This window comes from Ascaphus truei, chromosome 7 (assembly GCF_040206685.1).
Source record: "Ascaphus truei isolate aAscTru1 chromosome 7, aAscTru1.hap1, whole genome shotgun sequence".
In the NCBI taxonomy this organism is placed as follows: domain Eukaryota; kingdom Metazoa; phylum Chordata; class Amphibia; order Anura; family Ascaphidae; genus Ascaphus; species Ascaphus truei.
In genome coordinates, this window is record NC_134489.1 from 69,375,043 (window position 1) to 69,393,923 (window position 18,881).

Sequence of the window (18,881 nt, forward strand, 5' to 3'; positions counted from 1 at the left end):
GTATATGATTTGGGAGTGCGAGACATTGGGTTGGGTTTACTGGAAACGGGGTGGGATCACTCTGTGGAAGTGTTAGCGTCCTCCGTGGCGCCTAAGGTGTTAGCGTCCTCCGTGACGCATAAAGTGTGGGCACCCGCCGTGGTGCAAGTTAGCGTTAGCGTCCTGCGAGACGCCGTAGTCAGGTTGCCCTTAGCGAGGGACGCTTGTTGCTATGTGTTGATGTTACATGTCTCTATGCACGTTAGTAAAGGTATTAGTTATTATCCAATCTGTTGTACGTGGTTATTGTGTATTGTCCTGCGAGGAACCACTCCCCCTCTGGTGGGAGCCATCGCAGGTGGAGGCGCTGTACCGAGTACGCGGTTACTCATAGTATCCTATAATTGCCCCAGGTTTCCCTCAGCGGAAGCTCAGCCCTCCTGTGAGCCAACAGGTACCGCACCACACATCTATGGTAACGTTGTATGTTTCTTCGCTTCCACCGTATAATCTGCGATTGGGGGGGGGGGAAACCCGTTACATATATATATATATATATATATATATATATATATATATATATATATATATATATACAGTGTAAGTCCTATCTTTTAGTGTATCAGTATCGCTTAATGAAGTGATGTGCACAAGAAATGCAGAGATTCATTTCTTAACTGCAGAATTTGTATTTAATTTTTTTCAGATTTTGAGGAAGAAAATTGATACTTTAGAAAAGAAGATATTAACATCCATACTGTCTCAACCAGTTAACAAAGCAAATGTTATCCAGGAGGCAATAAGTAACTTACAGAAACAAGTTCATGAATTCAACACCGGTGTGGACGAATATAAGCAAAATCTTTTCATGGCTGAAAATCTACAACATATAATTGAGGAGGTAATTATCACTTAAAAAACTATGATGCATGCTTTAAATGTATTTTATTTATTAGTGTAGGAAAAATGTGTTGCCTGAAAGATATATAGAAATGTACAGCGTGTTTTCAAGTATGTCGGAGACATAATTATACAGACATTATGATGTGTAGAGAATGCTTTTGCCCCATGGATTCAAACATGGGAATGCTGAATACCCCTCCCCTTTCCCCTTCCCCTCCCCCTTCACCTCCCCCTTCTTGCTTTCCCAGCCAGGGAAGTAGTCAATTGACTTGCAATAATTTCCACCAAAGGCCCCTGCCATCAGCAAGCAGCACTTCTGTGAGCCACTCCAAGGCAGCTGCTAAACCCTGTGCTTTGATTCCAAGTCAAATTCCCACTTCCAATTATATCTCTAGTGCTTAGTGTCAGCCCTCCCCCTCCATGATATAGTTCTAGCAGACCTGCATGACTGCCATTTGAGTCGTAGGGGGATGCTCATTAAACTGCGATAGTGCCCATGGGAGAACTGTCGCACGGATGCTCCTATTGCATATTCTCATGAATTAATTGTTGGTAAAACTTGGGACTGATTAGATGAACAGAAGGTAGCTGAGAGAAATGTCATTCCTCTTAATTGGTGCACACCCTGATCATCAATTGATATAAAGATCATTTCAATGAATAACAATGATATAAGGTATTGCTCCGGTAGGAATATGTTTAAAATGTACCTTTTATTAAATATGTTAAAATACCTTCTGTTTATTAATCCTGACTCCTCTGTTGGCACCCCGCCACTGCTAAATTATATCTAGCTGCCCCATGCTGTTGTAGCGGTTATTTCCCCTTTCCTTACTTCCCTGTACTCTTTCTGGTAAGATGAACAGAGGGAAATGACTTGACACACACATGCAAATTATATCTGCCTTGATTTTTTGGCAATTTAAAACATTTTGTCAGAACTGGCATTATCCTTGTGTGCTTAGAAAATGTATCAAGCTTGATAACCAAGAATTCACACATTTGACACAGATGCGAAAGGACTAGATAGTTAATCAGTGTTTAATTCAGTTCATTGTATTTGCAAATTATTTGTTATATTTTTTAGCACTGACATAGATCATATTGTCATTGTAGAGGTAACACTCATCAAGTGCATTTTGGGGCAAAAGCTCACTAAATGCACTTCCTGACTTGCAATTTCTCACTATTTCTATTGAAAAACTCATTAAAGGCACAGAATCTACAGAACTTGTCAAATCAAAATATGTATTTTAAATACAGAATCTTTCCTGTCAAAAATAACATATAATCGCCTTTTCCTCTGTACGCAAAGAATGTAGCTAATTACTTTTACCTCTACAATGACAATATAATCAGAATCCCATGTATTGTAGTTTTCACCTATATGCTAATGGTTTAACTTCCTTTTTACCACAAATGAAAGTGCCAGTTTTGGTGTGAAGAAGCCTGTGCCACAGTTGTCAGAGTTGGGCGTTATTCTGCAGAATGTAAAACAAAGGAAACAGTAGAGATACTTCTCAATCAATTCAACAAGTTTGTACAACCAACCGTTCCGCAACAGGAGGAGAGAATCCAACAGATGACCAGCCTTGCTCAACGTGTCTATGGTGAGACGTTTTGTTATGCACAGCTCTGGCATCAATCAAATCCTCGAAATCAATATATCAAGGCAAATAAATGTGAGATCGGACGCAGTGCAATTTTACACTTTTGCACCTACGTACATCAAATAGTAAAAAGCTTGGTATTCAATGTTCTTACATTTGACACAGATAGTTTGGTAGTTTATACCACCTCTGTTACGGCTGAGTTTTTACAGCGAAGGAAAAAAGAGAAAAAAATGACGTGCAGTAGATACAATGTAATACATCTTTGTATATAGTATGTTTATTACTTATATCTTCTCTATCATATGCTCCAAGTATATTGCATGCATACCATATTTTAAATGACATATTTCCTCAATCGTGGGACATATTTAAAAGCCGTTCAATTTGTAGGATTGTCTGCACAAATCCATAGAAATAAAAGGTGATAGGAAAATAATAATGTGTATGTATGTATATGTAGTTACAGTGGTTCTCTAACTTTCATCAATACTAACTTGCGCAGGTGTGTAAGTATAAAGAAGGGTGTGTATCTGGAGAAAATAACTGGCACTTGCAGGATTAGTGAAAAAATATACTTATGGTTTATTACATATTATTGATGTTTCGATCCTATGTAGGACCTTATCAAGACCTGTGAGTGCCGATCATTTTCTCTGATCCGGTGCTGCCACATGGAAAGCCCTAATGACTTCAACACAGTCACACTTTGTATATCTTTATTTATATAGCTTCCACAGTGTAGCCAGTGCTTTACAAAGGAGACAAGACAGTGCAGGGAATTATAAGGAAATCCCTACCCCAGAGCGCTTACAATCTAAGTTTATAGAATAGTTATAGAAAAAATGGCCTGTGTACCACTCATCATTTTTCTTCTAATAATACTATTTGAGATACAGATGGATTAACCAACATTCTTCGTTGTTCACAGTTCCCTCAAGGCAATAAAGTAATAAGTCACACCCTACTGCAACAGTTTTGAGTTTGGTTTCTATGAGGGAAATTGATTTATAAATCTGGTTACTTTAATCCCTATTTAATAAAGTGTATAGCTGGGTAACTCAGAGTGAAAAACAGAGTACCTTGCATGCACTTTCCCGGATGTTATTGCATTATTAACAGTTCATTGTCACACTTTGAGTCTTTTTGAATGTTCCTGCCATGTGTACAGTATGTAGCCTGTCACGGTTTTTGTGATTTGGTGACACCTAATCTATTATTAGAGCAGTTTCTGTACACTTGTTTAGCAAATGTTTGGAACATCAAATTCTAGTGAAAATTACAACAGAAGCAGGGTAGATCCACTAATGAATACATATTAGCATTTCAATAAAGTAAAAGGACGCAGTCTCATAACACCTTTGCCACCATTTGTATAGTTTCTTAAATGTAATTTTTTATGAGTTTTTAATGAATTGCTTTTATTTGGTGCTCTTATTGGATTACAATTCCCTGTATTATATTGATTATTTTGTTGGCATTTTTGTATAAATAGAACCCCTTGTGCATACTGCACAGACAATAGGTTGCATGTTTGTCTCAAGAGTGTAACTAAGAAAAGTAGAGTAATAAATACCACAAAATGCACAGTGTGTGCTGCTTGTGCTAAAAAAGGTTTGTTATGCAGTAAGAATACTACAGGAATTCCAAAGCCACCGGAACTTATGAATCAAGGCAAAACTGGTGCAATTCTGGGCCCAAAACTGGACCATATGTACTGTATCAAATAACAAAAAATCTTATTCATATCAATAGAAGTTTTTTCTTTGAGATACATAGAGCCATGTTTTTGCCCCAGATTTGCCCCGAATTTGCCTTGATACTGTATATATGCCCCACATATGATTGGGATTGAGTAATATTGCATTGTTTAGAAAGATTACAATAGCAGCCATTTTTGTGTGCCTGCAAAATCATGCTTACACCCAAAAAAGAACTGCTGGAAATGCCAACAATAAAGCAAGTGATTAAGATGATAATAAAAGTAAAAATAATATGTCCCAAAAACATTTTAGGCTCAGCTACAACAAACGGTACCTTCACGTCTTAAAGAGAAGAAAAATGAAGGCACTTGATTGTAATATTATACACATTTCATGCTAAAAGACTGTATTTCAAAAATAACAAAACAACTTGGTGATTACTGTACACTATGATTGCAATAAAAAGGGCAATAGATTGAATAGACTCCAGTACTGGTGTGCTATAGCACTTTAGTCAACAATCTTCAGCCATAAGCTATAAAGGCACAAGAAATCGGCTGCATGATGAGGGTCACAGCCATAAGAGTCTGGGATATGTTTTCATTCTCAAATCCCTATATCTAATTTGTTACCAATCTCTGTGATATCCCCAACCTCAGAAATCACTGACAGACATGACACTTGAAAGGTGCGTTCCCACATTGCAACCAATATTGAGTTTACAATAAATGTAAATATACCAGTAGTGTAACACATTCTCTTAATAGTTGTTTGGTTATTTAAGATATGTTAAGCTTTGCCCAAATGTCTTAACTGCACAAAGGGGAATACCAATGCCACATAATAGGCCAAACATACTGTATTTGCTAGTTAGGATCTTGTACCCGCCCACGACAGTATGCAGCAAAAATGCCAAAGTTGCAGTTATCATGGCAGAGTTATTAAGCAATGTTTACAAAATCTCGATAGCAGCCATCTTTGAGAGAACCCATAGAAAATGTGTTCACATCTTTACTTCTCTAAAACAAAATGAATGATTTCAAAATGAGACTGTATGTGACCAAGATAAAAATGGAGAAGTATTGTAGATTAAAAGTGTCCCCCCAAAGAATTAGACTGGCTATGTAGGAGTCCCTCTATAAATTAATATAACAACAGCTTTAGTTCCTATAGTCCAACAAACCCTCCACAATTACAATGTAGCTCACTGTACTTACTGTAGAAGTTTACAAGCACAGTCTGAGTCACAGGATCCAAAGTCACAAGGAGCTAACACCAGGATTAGAACCAGACTCCGCTGCTTCAAAGTCTGTGTCATTGTTTAGTCAGTGCTTTTACTCACTAAGCCACCAATTCAGCCTTTCCTGATTGTTCTACATCAGGGGTGGCCAATTCCAGTACTCAAGGGCCACCAAGAGGCCAGGTATTAGGGATATCCTTGCTTCAGCACAGGGGGCTCAGTCAGTGGTTCAGTCAGAATGACTGAGCCACTGATTGAGCCCCCCCCTGTGCTGAAGCAGGGATATCCTTAAAACCTGACATCTTAGTGGGCCATGAGGACTGGAATTGGCTACTCCTGATGTATGTGCTGCCACCCCGGTTCTACATCATACGTACTTCACGCTTACTGTACATGATGTTTCCATATGTCTGCAGGACTTGATGATGGGATAAAGAATGTTGAGAAGACAAAGGCAAAACACAAAGAAGCACTGCACTCCGTGAATGAGTTATGCACGTACCTAAAGGAACTGGAAGACAAGCTTAAGGTATTGCATTTATCACTCACATTAAAAGCCAGTGTGAATGCCCATTTTTCTGCCTATACAAGTTTTCATAGCAAGGATTGAGAAATCGTGTTCCCCCTTAGAATCCACCATATCATTTAACGTGATGCCAACGTTAGTGGTCATGTAGTGATCAGGGGTGAAGGAGCATTCATCAAAAAAATATCTTGGGGGACTTTTTGTGCTGTACACAGTGATGTTCATACAGCATCTGCTTCTATGCTAAATTTACAACAGATCGCTCATAATAAATCACTTCACGGAGCACTCCAGGCAACACTTGGATAATAGGTTTGAAGCAGGGGGTTTCCGGGGCTGAACCACATTGATTTCAGCTGCGGGACCCCCTGCTTCCTGAGATACTTACATCTGTAGGTGCTGCCAGTATCTCTATGCAGTTTAAAGCTCCCGCGTCACGTGGGCCAACAGGAAGACACCAGGGATGACCGTGCGGCTTCCTATTGGCTCGCAGGACTTTTAAACCAGCCATATTGTGAACCAAGCCAGGGCTCCTTCCGACAGCACCTAACAAGTTAATTATCTTGGGAAGTAGGGGGTCCGTGGAGCTGAAATCCTCTTTAATGTGTAGCATTATGGGGGCTACTGTATGTAAATGAAAAGATGTTGCATTGAGACTGTTTTTCGTGTGCTGCTGTTCCTTTCTGCTGTTACAAGACAATTTTGGAGGAAAGGGGACACAAATACCATCATTTTACAGTCATTTTGCACCTCTGGGCATCAATGTATCAAGGTCTTTGCTTTACTTTTTATATCCGTGATTTGGGGAGTTAGGGAAGAGTGACGTGATGCAGAGATTATAATGAGTTATCAAACTGGGCAATTCTGTACTAGATAAATAAAGATGTACATAAATATAAAATCAGCAGACTGTATACAGAAACATCATTTATTTTAGAAACAGAATGATATTCGTGTTTTTTTTTTCTTTTTACTATTTTGTGTTCAGCTATTAGTAAAAATCTAAAGTAAATACATGAACAATTTAGCATTTCACAGTTTCTATGTTGTGAATGGTTAACCTCTTTAAATACAGTTCTAAGCCATATGAAAACTATATAATGTAGTCTGGTTCAGGAGAGGTATTAATGGCATAAAGCCATTCGTTACAATATGTGTAAATGTATCTCATGTATGTTATATATGCAGTATTTATCTTCCAAAACACTGTTTTCCCTTGTAGCCTTTACTGATAGTGTTTATTAAATAAAGCTGAAGTCTAAATGTGATCATTGGAATCCTCTGCTAAAAACGGCTGAGTTTACCAGACTTCATACATTAATGCAGGGTGCGCAAGGGGGTGTGACATTTTCTAAGGGGGCACGATTTGAAAACAAATATTACAATAATTTCCTAGAGTACGCTACTGTGATTCTATGCCAACCTAGATTGATAGACGGGAGAGCTTGAGTGGATTCGGAATCCTTTTGACGCGGGTGTAGGAAGCACACAGCTGCTGTACCAACTCCACATTCAAAATGGAATTCAAAGCGAAAAGCCTTACAAGCTTTTGGGTTTCCATGAAGAAATAATATACAGATGTTTCTACAAAGGCTATTGGTGCTTATACCTTTTGCTTCAATTTACCTGTGTGAAGCTACTTTCTCCAAATGAACTACTTTAAAAAGCAAAATTGTTCCCGTCTGGATGTGGAAACAGAGCTCAGTGCAGCAGTCTCTGGAATAACACCCCGGGTGGATAGCCTTGCTGCTGGATCTCAGGCTCACCCCTCTCATTAAACATGTTAAAATATATGTGTTTTTTAAGTATGTGTATTCATATTTATATTGCATACTGCAGGGGTGCGCAATCTTCCCCCACTGCGCCCCCCTGCCTGCTTCCCTCTCTGCTCGCGCCCCCCCCCCCCCCTTACCTTGTCTCCGGCGTCATTTGACGCTGGAGAGCCATAGACTAGGATAGACTAAGGATAGTTGCAGAGGCCTCACGCGATCCCCTGGCATTTAATTTAAATGCCTTGGGAGAGAGTGCGAGGCCTCTGCAACCCGCCGTGCCCCCCCCCCCCCCCCCCATGAAAAATCTTGCACCTCCCAGTTTGCACGCCCCTGGTATACTGAAGTTACACATGCTGAAGCTGTACACATAACTGAAGTTTCTGACGGATTTGGATTTCATCAGGCAGGGGCGAGGGGCTACTAATTTCATGGAAGAAATGCAGGGCGCAGCGTAAAAAAATTGCGCACCCCCTGCTTTAAGGCACAGTTTAGCAAATAATTCCTTATGCACATGACCACACAATTATTAATATTTTTGAGGCGATGGTAGACATAGGAGTGAGTTTGGCATGATTTATCAACTTTAAATGTTTATTTTTTTTTTCTTTGTTTTTTTTCATGTTATGTAAAGGTCCCTGACATTCCCATAAGTGATCCGGCTGGGGAAGCTACTTTATCTCAAACCACAGAGCTGCTATCATCTGCCAAAGATGGTAGTATACCAACAGATACAGATTTGCAGCCAGAATTACTAGCAGAGGACGGTGGATCTGGTGATGAATACGAGTGCATATCCCCTGATGACATCTCCTTGCCTCCGCTTGCTGAAACTCCTGAATCCAACCACCCGCAGTCTGAAACAGAGCAGGAGGAGCAGAATTGTTACAGCTCCCGCAGTCTGCATGTCAGCTCATACAGCTTGCAAATGCAGATAAACACGAGCAGTAAAAGAGTGACGGATGAGTCTGAACTCTTAACACCTGTTGCTTATGCTGACACATCAAATCACAAAAGGGAAAAGACTTCTAGTTCCTTTGAGAGATTCTATTCTCCTACCATTGGATATAGAGTAGAATCTCCTTTTGCTCACCATCCAACCACCTTAAATGAAACCCGCCATGATCAAAATACTCTCTCTTCAAAAACACAACCTAGCTACAGCTTGATGAATGAAGTGCATGAAACTCATTTGCAACATCATTCTGTTCATGAAAGCACAAAAAAAAACGAGCAATTGCATGTCTCCAATAACACTACTAAAAGTAAAGATAGGCTGCATGCAACCCCTGATGAATTCTCAGATCTCATGTTTCAATCAGACCCTGCCAAAAGCTGCCAGAGGCACATGGTAACCCAAGAAGCAATTAAAAGTGTTTCAGAAACGCACGGCAATATTAGCCTAGCTGGTCAGACGCCTGGCTTCTCCAAGCACCGGCCTAATGTCACTGTTAAGGAAGGTTCACCAGTGACTTTGGAAGTAGAAGTGATCGGATACCCAGAGCCTACTCTTACATGGTGGGTAGCCTATAATGAGGATAACTAAAATAAGGAAATTAGTAAGAAAGGCCCATATAGTTCTGTGTGCACTAATGTGACCCCAATATTGACCTGTTTGTGTGTAACTATAACTTCCTGCAGCATGGTTCCTTTTCAGTTAATTAAACTCAGTTTATCACGCCCCACATCATTAGTTGTTAATTTTTCTGTTGTAACACAACATTCCACGTGGACATTTAACACTAAAAATCATACTTGTAAAAAAACTATGGTTATATTCTTCACCAGCCATAAAAGGTGTGTACTTACCAAAATGACATTTTAATACATAGCACTAAGGGAGTCATTGAGGATCCTTCATCAGGTTTATTGTGCTTTAGGGTGAAAATTCAGTGAAAAAGCACTAGTTAAGTGAACGTGTAAACAATAATATAAATAATAAATGTGATAAAAGTTCCAATCATAATTGAAGTTGAAAAGGCTGCCTAACCGGTCTAGTTGGTTCTCTCCAAACCAGTAAAGGACTGGATGCAAAAAAGACCTACAGTATATGGCGCCTGGATGACAATCCAATTGTGATTAAGCTAATCAGCAAACAAACCCATATGCAGATTGTCCATCACAGGTCTGCTCAGCTGATGTGTAGATTCTGAAGATCCTCGTAGCTCATCACATCAGATCATAGGTACATGTGGAAGATAAGAGCAAAGGGGAAAAAAAGCACCAATAGTGCATTATCTTCTGGCAAGCAGTATGATAATGATGAGGCTATAAGAAAGTGAAGGCTGAAAAACTGCAGTGTTTGGTGAAAAAAGCTCCTTATGGATGCAATTTAATGGTTATAAAAAACAGTAAAACTTGCTGCAATGAACATTTAATAAGCGGTGAAAGTGAGCCATACTGCGTCTCCAAATAGCTGTTGATGCTGGAACTCTGGTTCCTCCCTGATTGGCTGCTGCTGGTGATGTCACGAATCTCCGAGATCAGCTATGGCACTGCTATGGGTTCCTCGAGAGTCAAAAACATTAACCCTACACGTTTCAAGACCTCCGTCTTTTCCTCGGGGGTGCTGGAAGAGACGGAGAGGTCATGAAACGCATAGGGTTAATGTTTTTGACTCTCTAGGACCCCATAGCATTGCCACACTTGATCTTGGAGAGTTGTGACATCACCAACAGCAGCCAATCAGGGAGGAACCGGAGTTACAGCATCAACAGCTATTCGGAGACGCCAGCCGCACGCCGCTCTGCATAGAAGGACAGCCGGGGTGAATCCTGTTTAAAGATTCCTACTTACATGGCGCAAGTCCTAGTGACTAAGTGTAAGTAGGATTCCAATTTTAATACAGCCGGAGAGTTGATCCATGTGGATCTATTTGAGCTGATGTGATCAGTACAGATCACTTTCACCGCGTATTAAATGTTCATTGCAGCAAGTTTTATTGTTTTTTATAAGCATTAAATTGCATCCATAAGGAGCTTTTTTCACCAAAAACTGCAGTTTTTCAGCCTTCACTTTCTTATAGCCTCATCACTATCATACTGCTTGCCACTATTGGTGCATTTTTTTCCCTTTGCTCTTATCTTCCACATGTACCTATGATCTGATGTGATGAGCTACGAGGATCTTTAGAATCTACACATCAGCTGAGCAGACCTGTGATGGACAATCTGCATATGGGTTTGTTTGCTGATTAGCTTAATCACAGATGGATTGTCATCCAGGCGCCATATAGGTCTTTTTTGCATCTAGAAATTGTGCTTTATTTAATATTGTGCATTGTTAAACTCTCAATTAAAAAAATGAACATGCCAAAATCTTTCAGGTTGAATCTCTTTATATCAAACATGTTCTTTTGGGAATCAAGCTGTTGATGTTGAACTCCACAGTAATCCTTTATTTTTACTCCGCTCAGTAATTCTAGATGAGTCTGATAGGACAACTGTCAACTGTCAATATTTGCAATATCTGTAAACTAATAGGATGACTTTCTGACTACACCAGAAATTCGTAGCGTGGCATTTAGTCTATGATCCAATACAAATTGTTTTAATAAAAGTTGTTACGCAATTAAATGTGTGTAATTATTATTTTTCTTTAAAGAAAACACACAAATAAAATAACAAAGTCGCTGTATACCATGTCTTGATATTTTTGCTGTACAGTATGTCATGATAATCTAACCTTGGACACTACCCTGCTTTGTTGTTTATCACGTATCAAGTTCTTATTTTTTAACAGTGCAATGTTCTAAACCAGTGGTTCCCAAACTTTTTCCGCTCAAGGCTCCCTAAGGCGATCAGGATTTTTCCGCGGCACCCAAAGTAAAAACAAAGTTGTATATACATACCTAACAGTTGCAGTGCGCAGTTGGTGTCTCTCTCAGACACACACTCTCTCTCTGACACATTCACACACTCTCTCTCTCTCTCTCACACACACACACACACACACACACACACACACACACACACACACACACACACACACACACACACACACACACACACACACACACACTCTCTCACAGACACACACTCTCACTCTCTCACAGACACACACTCTCACTCTCTCACAGACACACACTCTCACTCTCTCACAGACACACACTCTCACTCTCTCACAGACACACACTCTCACAGATACACACTCTCACTCTCTCACAGACACACACACTCACTCTCTCACAGACACACACTCACTCTCTCACAGACACACACTCACTCTCTCAGACACACACTCTCACTCTCTCAGACACTCTCACTCTATCAGACACTCTCACTCTATCAGACACTCTCACTCTCTCAGACACTCTCACTCTCACAGACACTCTCTCTCACAGACACTCTCTCACAGACACTCTCTCTCACAGACACTCTCTCTCACAGACACTCTCTCTCACAGACACTCTCTCTCACAGACACTCTCTCTCACACACACAAAAATTACCCCCACACCCCCAATACATTTAAAAATTACCCCCACACCCCCAAAACATTTAAAAATTACCCCCACACCCCCAAAACATTTAAAAATTACCCCACACCCCCCAATAGATTTAAAAATGACCCTCCTTGGGGATGATGGTCAGGCCGGTGGCCTGCGGGGGGGGGCAGACGGCCCAGTGCTGCATGGGACGGCGGCATTGTGGGGTGGCTGAATGGCCTAGTCCCTGCACGGGGTGAGGGGGAGGGGTCAGTGCTGCGGGGGCCTGTGCCACGTTGGGGGAGGGCCAGTGTGCTGCGGGGGGGAGGATGATGGTGCACCGATGCTGCCGGGGGGTGGCGGTTTTGGCCGGGGGGGTGGGGTGTTAGTGCTGCTGGGAGACATGTCTCCCGGTGCTGCTCCTCCAGCGTGCGCAGGGAGAGCTGACGCCGGGTTCAGCGGTTTTTTTTTGTTTTTTTTTTAATTTACTGCTTGTTTCCCGCTGCTGGCGGCCCTGATCGCGGCGCCCCTCTAGCCAGCCATAGCGCACCAGGGCACCGCGGCGCACAGTTTGGGAACCACTGTTCTAAACAATAAATAAAGAAGAATGAACAAGCTGCTGTACTGTACATCAAATATACATTTAGATTGTAGGCTTCGGACATGAATTACACTAAAAGGCATGTGTACAGCAAATACAAATATCCCTTGTGAGCACGTTCACGTCTCAGACAGGTCTGCTACCCTGCCTTTCACCATTACCTCTTAGCATACAGTGCTTCCACTGCAGCCAGGGATTCTGGGAAATGACAGACATAAGACAAGGAATACATATTTTTAAGTAAAATTATATAGAGTGGTAAATATTCTAGACATTTAGGGCAGTATTTACCAAACAGTTTTCTGCAATAAGACACCTTATAGTCCATTGACCTCAAGGGCCTTTCAGTGTGGGAAACGATTTTTAAGGGCCACAGACAGCTTTCCCGGGGCCCTAGACTAGAGTTTCCACTGCCCTTCCCCTATCTTTAACACCATCATCTCTCCCCTCCCTCTTACACCCCTATGTCTCCCCTCCCTTTCATCCTCTCCCACACCCCCATCTCTTTATCTCTCCCTTCCCCACCTCTCTCCCCCTGCACCCCCACCTCTCTCTTCCCCCACCTCTCTCTTCCCCACCTCTCCTACTCCCTCACATCCTCACCTTTCCCTCTCTCCCCACCTACCTCTCCCCTCTCCTCCCCCCACACCCCCACCACTCTCTCTCCCCCTACACCTCCACTGCTCTACACCCCCATCTCTATTCTCTTCCCTACATTCCCAATTCTTTTCTCTTTCCCACACCCCCACCTCTCTCTCCCCCACCACCAATCCTCTCTCTTCCCCAACCCCACCCCTCTCACCCACCCCCACCTCTCTCTTACCCACTCTCACCTCTCCCCATCCCTCCCTCTCCCCTATATCAGCACCTTTCCCTCTCCCCACCTCTGTCCCCACACTTCCACATCTCTCTCTCCCTTACATCCCACTTCTCTCCCCCACATCCCACTTCTCTCCCCCACATCCCACTTCTCTCCCCCACACCCCCACCTCTCTTCCCCAATCCCACCTCTCTCACTCACCCCACCTCTCTCTCCCCCCCCACCCCTTGCTCCCCTCCCCTTCTCTCCCCCCACCCCTCTCTCCACCCTTGCACCCCTCTCTCCCCCCTACCCCCACTTCTCTCTCCTCCCCGATGTCTCTCCCCCCCCATCCCTACCTCTCTCTCTCCCCCCACCTCTCTTCCCACCACCTCTCTCTGCCCCCCAACCCCACCTCTCTCTTCCCACCCACCTCTCCCCCACCCACCACCTCTCTCCCCCCACCCACCTCACCCCCACCCACCACCTCTCTCCCCACACCTCCACATCTCTCTCTCCCTCACATCCCACTTCTCTCCCCCACACCCCCACCTCTCTTCCCCAATCCCACCCCTCTACTCACCACACCTCCCTCTCCCCATCACTCTCTCCCCCCTACCCCCACCTCTCTCTCCTCCCCAATGTCTCTCTCTCCCCCCAACCCCACCTCTCTCTCTCCCCCCACCTCTCTTCCCACCCACCTCTCTCTACCCCCCAACCCCACCTCTCTCTACCCCCCAACCCCACCTCTCGCTACCCCCAAACCCCACCTCTCTCTACCCCCCAACCCCACCTCTCGCTACCCCCCAACCCCACCTCTCTCTTCTGGGTGGGTCCATCTTCCGGTGTGGAGGTAGGGCTTGCACCGGAGACCGGGCCGCAGCAGGGGAGAGTGACCAACTGCAAGAGGCAGGAGCCCGGCAGCCAACAGAGGCCAAGCAGCTGGACACGGATTTTTAGTCGGGCCCAACTTCCAGCGCCGGCCGGCCAGGGCCCCCACAGCGGCTAGGCGCCGGGACAGTTGTCTTGGTTCTCTCCCCCTTCAGTGGCCCTGGGTTTTTTTTATTGCGGAAGACTGCTTTGTAAATATATGCCTATATATGTTTCTTCTGCTATATATGTTGCATCCAGTTTCAGGTGAGCAGTAATGTAGCCCGTGTGAAATGTGTAGTTTTTTTTCTTTTTATTTCTTAAGTGCATATGTTCATCAATTTTTATAATGTAGAACTGTTGGGACTGACAGCAAAACAGTCAAATCAGCCTTTTGAATTACAGTAACAGCTGACTTTTGGGAGAGGGTGTTTGCAGATTAGTTATGCGTGTACATATTTTTACTAGATGTAAGTCCTTACACCAAAGGCAGGTCTCCGCATATTCCACCAGCCAGCTGTTGATATTACAAAATATGTTTTCTAGTAAATGTATACAGTAACTGGGGTACTTTGGCTGCAAACCCAAAAAAGTATGTTTTTAACATAATTTTTGTTATTTTTTTGAAGAACATATTTCAGACCTTTGCCATGGGAACCTGACTTGAATTCTGACTCTCTGCTCCAGGTATAAACAGGGCCACAACCTCCCTACAGAAGATCACTTACCCGAACATGAACAGGAAACAAAACATACCTTGATCATTCAAGAGGTGTGCAAGGAAGAAGCTAGTCAATATCTTGCGCTGGGTACCAATTCTAATGGCAATATCTCTTCCAGTGGTGATATCCAGTTGAAAGGTAACAGGTCGCTTATTTCAAGCGTCGACTGGATAACTTTGTTTGTCATATATATCTCTGTGTCAATAATGTATTGGCTACACACTTAGTTTGCAAGATTGACCTCTCTGGACACAACTTACAAAATACTAAAGCATTTATTCCTGGATTCCCTGTTTGCACAGCCATTCATTCATTTGCTATTGAGGCACAACTTTATACACAATAAATAGCGCTTGTTTGAAACTTGCAGTACTCCTTTTTTTTTAAATATGGAGAAAACATTTAACTAGGTATTGTACACGCACAAGATTTAACCTGTATCATATTGAGTGCACGAATATGCTGAGCAATTTGTTATACAGTACTAGATATGGCATACCTTAGCTTGTATCAATTCTTTTCTGTAGGTTGCCATACATATCACATCATAAGTGTATACAGTTCTCAAGTGAATATCACTACAGTTTTAAAGGGTGCTATAAAAGGTCACTTTTGTATGCACGTCAGCAATTGTTTTAATGATCTCTCCTAATTTTATATTTGTAGTGCCGTATATCTCTCTTATTATTAAGATTATAAAACACCACATAAATGCGTCAGTGCATTTGATTTTTTTTTTATAATCTGAATAATAAGAGAGGTACGCTACACTATATATTGTTTCTTGTTCATTTATAAACATCTGGGAACCACTTGAGGAAACACAAGGGGACACCTACCTAATTGCTGGAGGCCCTTACATGTTTCCTGAACACAAGAGGTCCACAGATCTTTGAGAAGCTTTAATGTGAGTGCATGGGTATTGGAAAGTACATATACTGAGGTTTATAAAAGTGTTACACTAAATTATTTATTTTTTCATCCTTATTTATTCCTTGGGTTGCGCTCCTGGATTTATACGAAGAACATTTTGAAGAACTGAATGGACGGTGTTTGGTTTCCAGTTGGGAAGCACCTAGTTCAATTTTATGATAACTATAGAATTTTTTTTTTAAAGGAGTTACGATTTTTGACACTTGATCACATTAGTTACATTTAGTATTATCCCTGAGCGCATGATCTACATTTGATTCTGTTCACTATTTTCACTATAATTTGATTATAAGTGGAATACTATTGATTTATTCTTTCCCTATATTGGTTATTTTAAGGATACAGTGAGTGCGCTTATTTATTTTTCTTGAGATTTTCTGCACCACATATATTTTGGACGTGATATTGTTTCTTCTTCGTGTTGTATATAAAAAAAAGATAAAATATATGATGGGTGGTACGATACCTTGTTTATTATGATCTTTCGTTATCTTTTTCCAATAAATAAAATACAAAGAATAAGAAATCTGAGTTGTTGTTTTTTTTTATTCAATCTGTCTTTCAATTACCTCCTTACAAGCAAGATAGCTCCCACGATGTGTAACACTCTCCAAATAATTTGCTGACAAATTTGTGTGGTGCACATTTGATACCTTTAAATATTAATGCAAACAGATGCAAAATTACATTGAAGATGTTATTTCCAACTGAATTTCTATGCCCATTTTAAACCCTTGATAGATAGCCCCTTAGGTTTGTTAATCATTCAACCCTTAACTCTTTCCCCGGAGTACAGATGTAGAATGCTTAATTGTTCTCGTCATGTGATATACGGAGATATTCTAAATCAATACTACCGAAAGTCTGTAATATTCTGTATTCTAATGGGGTATGTTCTTATGTAGTCTGCAACATCTGTATGTTCGAAGAATGATATGGTATTTTAATATACCATGCCTATATTAAACTCAAAAGTGCATTATATGTACAGTATGTAGTAGTTTAGATTATCTTGTTATTATATGAAGTGGAACTAGCAAACAAATGTACACTACTACACCCCTAATACCCACACTAAGCCCCTCTCCCCGATACACACACACAGCCCCCCAACCCCAATAATCATATTAACCCCAACACACGCCAAATACACATCACCCACCCATGCCAAATACACATACCCCCCACATCTCAATAAGACATTAACTCCCGCCACACCCCAGAAACACATATTAACCCCCCACACCCCAAATACACATAATAGTCCCCCCAATATACATAATACCCCCTGCAAATACACATAACCCTCCAAATACACCGAACCCCCCTACACCTTACCTGGGGGGAGCCCTCTGATCACGCAAGCGAATAAGGCCTTGGCCAGGGTGCCTCTGAGCATGCGGATGCGCTCACGATGGCCGCGATGAAACACATTGCGGCAATGTGTGTGGCCAGCATGAGCAAGTGCCTGCACGCTCAGCATCACCCTAGCCACAGCCTTAGGAAGCGGGACCAACTTCTGATGTGCAGCAGTGCTGTGTCACTAGGCGCCGGCCTGCAGCTACCGGGCTGCCGAGCCCCCCCACAACCACTAACAGTCGAGCCCCCCCCACATCCATCGGTCAGCCACGCCCTCCCATAGCCACCGGGCAGATATCCCGGCTCTCTCCCCCGGTGCCCCTGTTCTCCACAATACATTGTCCTATTCGCCGTGTGTGGCGAGTGACGAATGTATTGGACACCGCTGCTTTAGAGGACTAATCGTCAATGTTACATCATTATGTAGAATTTGTTGATCGCAATAATAATACATCCGTTATATTTCACCAGTGTCTAGTTCGATCCTATAACGGGGCCGGTAAAGCCAGTCTGTATCCATCTGAATTAATATTCTATCCTGCGGCAAGGTTGAGAGGAGCGCACGATCCGACGGGAGCAAGGAGAGGACCCAGAATCAAAAATAGAAACTTTGTGTCATAAAATTTTAGGATTTTAGGTCTTATGACACAATAAAGTTTCTATTTTTGATTCTGGGTCCTCTCCTTGCTCCCGTCGGATTGTGCGCTCCTCTCAACCTTCTGCATCCTGTACTACTGGAAGCTACTGGAAGCTGCACATCCAGCCAGCCACACCGGGGAATTGTGAGTACTTATATGCTACAGGGGAACTTCCAATGAGATTGATCGGGGGGGGGGGGGGGTATTTCCTACCCTTTACCTGTCTTCAGGAGGTTCGTTAACCCATTATTGTTAGCTGCATCACTACAACTCATCATTATTGTCTTTGGACTATCCCCGGATGTAGGCACTTTTTTGGGGGGGGGGTGGGGCGCGCAGCAGTTACAGAGGCCCTGCGCTCTTCTCCTAACCATTTAAATTAAATGCCCAGGGAGCACGCGCAAGGCCTCTGTAACTCACCTGGTCTCTGGCGGCTTCTACCAGTGCGTCGCCTTGGTAACGCGGCATCAAATGATGCCGCAGGGGTGACGTCCCATTACCATGGCAACGCGACATCACATGACATCAGAAGACGGCGGAGAACAGGTCAGGGGGGGGGAGAGCAGGGGGGTGGGCCTGACTGAAATGTTTGTGCACCCCTTGGATAGATAACGAAACAAGCACAATAATTCTAAGGACTCTCCCCTTGGTTACTATCTGCAATTGTAGGTAGTACTAAGCAATATTTAGGGAGAGAGAAAGGAGTATGCCTTCTGGGTAAAAAATATATGGAACAAAACATACTCGTAATAACTATCCACCAAAGATCCCTCCTGGCAATGAGATATACAAGGCAATGAAAAC

General features: G+C 42.5%; 1 protein-coding gene across 2 annotated transcripts in view; it reads left to right on the top strand.

Annotated features, from left to right (window-relative positions):
• The window catches only part of CCDC141 (coiled-coil domain containing 141), a 141,378-nt gene extending 124,772 nt beyond the window's left edge, over window positions 1-16,606 (top strand). Inside the window, exons 19-23 of one of the 2 annotated variants that reach the window (XM_075608934.1) lie at window positions 686-880; window positions 2,309-2,492; window positions 5,852-5,964; window positions 8,365-9,248; window positions 15,113-16,606. In XM_075608934.1, the coding sequence (XP_075465049.1) occupies window positions 686-880; window positions 2,309-2,492; window positions 5,852-5,964; window positions 8,365-9,248; window positions 15,113-15,374 (1,638 nt within the window). In that variant the 3' untranslated portion in view covers window positions 15,375-16,606. Of the gene's footprint in view, window positions 1-685; window positions 881-2,308; window positions 2,493-5,851; window positions 5,965-8,364; window positions 9,249-15,054 lie in introns of both variants that reach the window. The other variant, XM_075608935.1, reaches the window with a different exon arrangement.
• The last annotated feature ends 2,275 nt before the right edge of the window (window positions 16,607-18,881 follow it).